General features: G+C 28.1%; 1 protein-coding gene across 2 annotated transcripts in view; it reads right to left on the reverse strand.

Moving 5' to 3' along the window:
• Positions 1-1,535: 1,535 nt before the first annotated feature.
• LOC118447963 (uncharacterized) overlaps positions 1,536-7,670 on the reverse strand; it is a 23,670-nt gene continuing 17,535 nt past the window's right edge. The window contains exons 4-5 of one of the 2 annotated variants that reach the window (XM_035880556.2): positions 6,731-6,882; positions 1,536-6,506 (exon numbers count right to left, since the gene is read on the reverse strand). In XM_035880556.2, the coding sequence (XP_035736449.1) occupies positions 6,225-6,506; positions 6,731-6,882 (434 nt within the window). In that variant the 3' untranslated portion in view covers positions 1,536-6,224. Of the gene's footprint in view, positions 6,507-6,730; positions 6,886-7,670 lie in introns of both variants that reach the window. The other variant, XM_035880555.2, reaches the window with a different exon arrangement.

Below are 7,670 nucleotides of genomic sequence, written 5' to 3' on the forward strand. Positions count from 1 at the left end.
TAGGTATATACACGTATATACACATGCAAGCCAACGAAATTAAAGACCAAAATTTGTATATATTTGTATATACATAAGTCAATAAAAGTGTTGATGTTCAACGAAAAATAATATAACAGAAAAATTATTATTATTATCATTCCCGTATAGATCCATTTTAAATATCATTATAGAAATAATTTAGGACAATTTAATTAAAAGAAATTTAATTAATTAATTAATTAATCGTCCTAATGATAAAATAATTTTTCTTTTTCTTTTTCCATTCGTTATTGAAATTAACGAAAAGTACGATCGTAGTATAAGATATAAATATTTATTTAAATATTTTCTTTTAAAGATAAATTATAATTAAGTAATTTGAAATTACTTTCAATAATAATAATAATAATAATAATAATAATAATAATAATAATAATAATAATAATAATATATATATATATAATATTTTTTATATTGTAAACGCATAATAGTTTCTAAAGGGCAGGTAGAAATCAAGATAGGAGAGAGAGGTAGGGGTATCATAAAGGGACATTTTTAAAAATACACAATAGATACACGCACATACGTAACGTTATAATAACGTTATTCGAAAAAACGAACAATAAAAAGTCTTCTTTTAAACGTGATTTAACCCATTAGATAAATATATATATATATATTTATCTAATTCTCTTAAAAGAGTAAATACTTTTTTAATGTAATATTTATGATCTATCGAATGTATTCGTTATGTATAGATCATATACAAAGATTATCGTATTAATTAAAAAAGAAAAAGAATAGAAAAGAAAAAAAAAAAAAAAAAGAAAAAAATCTCTCGAACTCTATCTCAGTTTATTTTCTGTACAAATGTATATAATACTATATTATTATTATTTTTGTATTTTTTGTATTTTTTTTTGTATTTTTTTTTTTTTTTTTTTAATCATTAATTAATTAACTTCTAAGTAAAATCAATAATAATAAATCAAAGACATAAAAATGGACAGACTGTCAATTAGAATGTCTCGGATTAATAACGTTATTAATGTTATTGACAATAAATGCGATACAAATGATTTAAGTACAACGTTAAGTACTTATAAATCGAAGAATTTAAATCTCAAAAGTTTGCGCTTATAAGTGTACACGTGAAATTTTTAACAAATATTATTAATTATAATATTAATAATAATAATAATAATAATAATGATGAGAATGATGATGATAATGATGATGATGATGATGATGATGATAATATAATGATAATAATAATTGTAATAAACATTCGTAATATATTTTTCTGTACACATATACAAAAAAAAAAATATCTCTTTCGAAAACATCTATTTATCATATGTGATGCGACGTAGTGGTTCGATTAAATCCACTTTAACAATTAAAAGGAAATTATTAACAATTGCGAGACAAGATAAGGACAAGTATCGACGACGATCGCTTTTTTTCTTTTCTTTTTTTTTCTTTTTTTTTTTTTTTCATTTTCGAGCGACAATTTCAACGTCGAAAAATTGTGAAAAAGTGTCTAAGGTAAATCGCGATTTTTGTAAAATCACACTTGTTATTATTTTTTCTTTGTTTTTTTTTTCTTTTTTTTTGTCAAAAATTCATTTCAAAAATTCGTACGCGTCGGTGTACGTTCGTAGAACATTGATACAAAAAGGCAAAAAAAAGAAGAACAACAACAACGACAACAACAACAACAACAACAACAACAACAACAACAACACGTTCGATCTGAAAAAAAAAAAATCGAACAGGATTGCAAAGACGATCGATCGCACGTAAGATTTAAAATGATCGAGACAAAAAAAACTTGGCACTTATATCGTTTCATTGAACGTATACGTTCGTTAAAAGAATTATTTTGTTTATAATTCGTCGTCACGTGATCAAGAGAGAACGAAACGAGAAATTTCATTGGCCAAGAGAAATCGATACAATTATTTTTTTCATTCGATCGAAAACGGTTGCGTATATTAAAGGTTGTTGTTTTGAGTGGACAGTTAAAAAAAAAAGAAAAAAAAAAAAAAATCAATCATTTTCTTTTCCTTTCCTTTCATTTCTTTTCTTTTAACTGTACACAAGTAAAAAACGCGAAAGAGGATTTTGTGTGTGTGTTTGTTTTTTTTTTTTTTTTCTTTTTTTTTTCTTTTTTCTTTTTTCTTTTTTTCTTCGCATTAGCAAGAATTATTTGTAAGATCGGATAAAGTTGAGAAAAGTGGACGAGCTCTTATCATTCGTCCATTATCTAGGATTGTCAAACAATTCTTCGAAGAAGGCACGATTTATCGGCGAATAATTTTCATTAATGAAGAATCTCGTCGAATTTGTAAATAATTATATTTAATTAATCGAATTTTATATTTCTATCCTGTATATATATTTTTTCTCACAATCTTTTTGCATTTTCTTTTTCCTTTTTTTTTTCCTCTTTTCCTTTTCCCTTTTTCTTTTGTTTTTCCTTTTTTTCCCTTTCATCTCAAAAATCGATCCACGATAAAAGAACTTATCACAGAATCGAATGAAATAATAACGAGAGATAACGTTATCGTTAATCGACATTGTCGATTGATATTTAATTGTTATTAATTAAGTGTACGACGAGATTCTCATTGTCTTTACATTCTTACGACACAATCCTTAAGAGTGTAGAAAGTTCTTAAGTTAAAAATAATCTAACAATCGTTATTATCCCCTTTTTTTTTTCTTTTCCTTCTTTTTTATTTTTTTTTCTTCTTTCTTTCTTTCTTTCTTTCTTTCTTTCAAATGCAGACGATATATGTGCCCTAAAGTATGTATATTGCTCGTTCGTCACGCTAATGATAGAAAAAAGAGAGAGAGAGAGAGAGAAAGAGAGAAAGAGAGAGAAAAAGAGAGAGAGAGAGAGAGAGAGAGAGAGAGTAACCAATTAGGAATGCATTAAGAGAGATAAAAATTCGATTTAAACGATAACGACTATATCCTAATTTTACATTCTAAAATTCTTACAAATCTATTATACAAAACATTTCAAATTATTGCTCTTCCATATGCAACACAATCTCCATTTATGTTAAGTACTTAACTACTTCTGTTTTTTCTTCTTTTTTTTCTTTCTTTCTTCCTTTCTTTTTTTTTTTTTTTTTTGTTTTTTTTTGTTTTTTTTTTTTTTCAAAACGATCATTCGAACATTTAGAATACATTTATAGATAATAGGATTAAATTATAAATAAAATATGATGATAGATAAAAATACAATTTTTTTTTCTTTTTTTTTTTTTTGTTTTTTTTTCTCTTTTTTTTCTTTTTTTTTTTTTTCAAAAGGAACGACCACGTCGTTTGGTCGCATGATAATTCGATTATCATTAAAAATTTGTTATCTATAAGAGTAAATAAGGGACGCTTAATCGATTTTTACACGATGCTATTAAAATTAGTACACACATATATATATATATGTGTGTGTGTGTGTATGTGTGTGTGTATGTGTGTGTTGATAACGATGTCAAGAAAATATTTGGAAAGAAATAGTCGTCGAAGAACAATGTACCTAAGTTGACAATAATATCGTTCATGTCTACGCAGACATATATAAACTTTAGTCGAAAGATGAGTTATGGTGAAGTAATTAAAATGCAATTTTAGTTACATAGCACTCGTTACCGAGGAAAATTACTTTGGAAAAGTAAGAACGAACTAAGTAAGTAAGTAAGTAAGTAAGTAAGCAAGCAAGTAAGTAAGTAAGTAAGTAAGTAAGTAAGTAAATAAATAAGTAAGTACTTTTCAACGACTATTCATTCAGTTTCTAACTCGTGTAAAAGAGCGGCGAAGGGTGGATGGGTGGTTAGGAAAGAAGTTAAAGGAAATATAATTTCCCTTGTATCAAGAGAATTTCCATTAAAATATGGTCGGAAGAGCGCTGTCTTAAAATATAACTTAAATAATACTTTGGATGGATTTTCTGTGAAAGGAACGTGAATTAACGTATCGTCGATTAATAAAAATCCGAAGGATTTGTTAACATAATAAATAATCTATCGTTATTAATAAATTATGAGCTGCCACGGGCAAAAAAAGAAAAAATAATATCTTCGTTTCTGGAAGACGTTGATCGTTTCGTTATTAGAAACGAATCAAATGGATTGAATTATCTTAATATCTAAAAATTTTCCCATTGAAATAATATTATTTGTGCGCGCTCGATTGGATCGCCCGGATCTTCCTCTTTTCTTTTTTCCTCCTATTACTTTCTCTTTTTCTCCTCCTTTTACTTTTTTTTCTTTTCTTCTTCTTTTTTTTTTCTTTTTTTTTTTTAACTTTTCCTTTTTTCTCCTTCATCCTCCTCCTCTACTTCTTCTTATGCTTCTTTTCCTTCCAATTTAATCTCGTTAATTATCTAAACGTGTTATTGGCGATGAGTCGTGAAATAATAGCTTAATTAATGCTAAGGTCGACGTAAAAACGCACGCGAAAAACGAGAGTCATTCGTAAGACGAGAGAGTATAATATTGTTCCTATTGTATTTTCTTTATCCGCTCTTTTGTTTCGTTTTGTTTTTAAATTCGACAAAAAAAAAAAAAAAAAAAAAAGAAAAAAGAATAAAAAAAGAAAAAGAAAAAAAATTCACATCGATTTGCAAAAAACATATACGACGGAACGATTTGTTGTTCTTCTTTTTTTTTGGTCGCCTTTTTTTTCTCTGTCCCTTTCTCTCTTTTTTCTTAATTTTCTTCTTTTCCCCGATCGACCGATAAACATTGCTTCGACGATCGCGCATCATTGCAAAATCCAAGAGAGAACTTTAAAGAGGAACAAAAAGAAAAAAAGAAAAATAAGGAAAGAAAAAAAAAAAAAAAAAAAAAAAAGAAAAAATGTTCTCCCTTTCTCTTTGTCGCGTGAATATTTTCTTTTTCTTTTTCTTTTTCATTTTTCAAGATCATCATCCTCTCGTTTTTTCACGTCGCAAGAACGTCGTCCTATGCAAAACGCGGAAACGCACGCGTTCGCCAACGTTTGCTCGTAAGGCCTTTCATGGACGGAATGGCTGATAAGGATTTTTGTTTTCTCTCTCTAGCGTTCTTTCTTCTACTTTTCTTTTTCTTTTTTCTTCGTTTTTTTTTCTTTTTTTTTTTTTTTTTTTTTTTTCTTTTCTTTGGGTGGCGCATGATGGTGTTGGGATTGTTGCTTCTTCGTTTTTTGTCCCTCTTTTTTGTTTTTTTCTTTTCTTTTCTTTTTTTTCTTTTTTTTTGTCGTCTTTTTTCACCTTTTTCCTATCTTTCGTATAAACGATTATTAACGCGATCGAACGAATTGTATCAAATGGACGTTGAGCTTAAGATTAATAAATATATTCGATTAAAATCGTATAATAATTAATATCTTACAAATATAACGTTTCTAATAAACGCGTAATAGGGCGTTTGCAATCCTTCGGCGATATAATCCGTCACCGAGGGAAGCCAGAAAAAAAAAAAAAAAAAAAAATAAAAAAAAAATTATCAATATATTTTATTTAAGTCACACAGCCGCACGGTTCGCGAACGCACGGAACGCGTTTCGTCCGTCGCTCCATTAAATCTTCTTTCTTATATCATCATTTAACGCGTTATTTAATCCTACTAAATATTCTGTATATCTTTCTTAAATTATTATTATTATTATTGTTATTATTATTATTATTATTGTTATTATTATTATTATTATTATTATTATTATTATTATTATGATTATGATTATGATTATGATTATGATTATTCTTGCTTCTTTTTTTTTTCCTTTCGTAAATATTTATAAATCTAAGTTAAAATCGAAAGGAAAGGAAGAAAAAAAAAAAAGAAAAAGAAAAAAAAAAAAAAAAGGAAAAAAAGGTCCATCTTTTTTTTCCAATAAAATCGCTGATCGAAAAAGATGCTGATAATAAAAGTGTACGTCCTGTAATTGTTTTCGAATATTTTCAATGAATATGATGAATTGAACGAGAAATGATTGTATGTTTGTCGAAAAAGTGTCCTTGGGGGAAAAGAAAAGAAAAGAAAAGAAAAGAAAAGAAAAGAAAAAAAAAAGAAAGAAAGAAAGAAAAAAAAAAGAGATCGATAAAACAGATCGATTATTTCGTTTATCCTTTCTCTTTTTCCTTATTCCCCTTTTTCTCTTTTTCTCTCGTATTATCTTTATATTTCTTCTCGTAAATAAATCGTACGAGAATAATAATATTTATCCTTGAACGAGATCTTTTGGATCATTCAAAAGGAACTCTCGCGTTTGGTACGAAGCTGTGCAGCTTCTGGGCTTGGTGTCATTGCCGGATTATCGTAAGCATAATCCAACGTAGTATCCTCGCTAGGATGTCTTCTAGAAAGGGGTGTACTTGTAGTATTAGGTGTACCATTGCTATTTGACGTATCCTGCGACGAGGTTACCGTAGCGCTTATCGTTGGCATGCTAAGTTTCAAACCATTTTGTTTGTTAACGTTGTTCCCGCCAGTTTCAACGTCGTCTTGAACCTTATTATTGTTAGTTGCCTTCTGTAATACGTAAAAAAGGAAAAAAAAAAAACAAATTTATTGAAAATTATTCATTAGAATAGAAAGATTTGATTTCATTTTCTGTGCCCTTTCTTTTTTTCTTTTTTTTTTTTTTTTTCTCTCTCTCTTCGAGATCGTAGATCATATTTTTTTTCATTTCTTTTCTTATACTTGAATTTTCTACTTGAATTTTATTCATACAACGTACAATTATTAATACCAACCTTGACCCATTTTTTGGAGAATACATTACGTATCGCATTTCCTATCTTATTGCAACGTACGAATGTCCTGATAAGAAGATAAACGATCACCATGATAGCCAAGCACGTTAACGTTAACGTAACACCGAGTAGAATACGTAGCCTGTTGACTTCTCCTGAAAAAATATTCGTACTATTACTTACATATTTTCTTTCATGAAAAAAACGATAAATGATTAATGTTTAAAATATAATTAAATATAATTCATTTTTATCGAGAAACGAAATTGAAATGATAGTATTAATGAAATGAAAAACAAGGTGAGATTATTTCACCGATGATATCGACGAACCGTAGACGAATAATAATTACGATTTAGTTATTCGTTTCGTTTCTTTTTTTTCTTTTATCTTTTTTTTTGTTTTCTTTTCTTTTCTTTTCTTTTTTTTTTTTTGTCTTCAACGAAAAGGAAGATTTTCATTCGTTTAGAAACGCTCGAACGTTACTTTCACATGAATTTTAACACAAAGAGAGCGCGTCGAATACAAAGTGAAAGCGATTTTTACCGTAATTCGCACTTCCCACCCTTTACCCCTCCGCCCGCTCCTTCTCTATCCTATCCTATCCTATCACCCACCCTCTATTCGCTTACTACATCGTCTAAGTATTAATTGGAATAATTAATCTTCGTCAGGAATAAAGGAAACGACGTTTGACCGTATATAAATCAAAGTTAGCATAAATAAGATCTCACGATTTTCAAGAGAATGGAATTTCGCGAAAAATGCTAATTCGTCGTTATATTAAATTTGTTACAAGCTTTCATTACTACGTCCACGTATAAATAGTTAAGTCATTTAAGTATATATATGTATGTGTGTATGTATGTATGTGTATGTGTGTGTGTGTGTGTGTGTGTGTGTGTGTGTGTGTGTGTGTGTGTGTGTGTATGTCTATGTA

Source organism: Vespa mandarinia, chromosome 22, assembly GCF_050613455.1.
Source record: "Vespa mandarinia isolate Hongniang chromosome 22, ASM5061345v1, whole genome shotgun sequence".
Taxonomy (NCBI): Eukaryota; Metazoa; Arthropoda; class Insecta; order Hymenoptera; family Vespidae; genus Vespa; species Vespa mandarinia.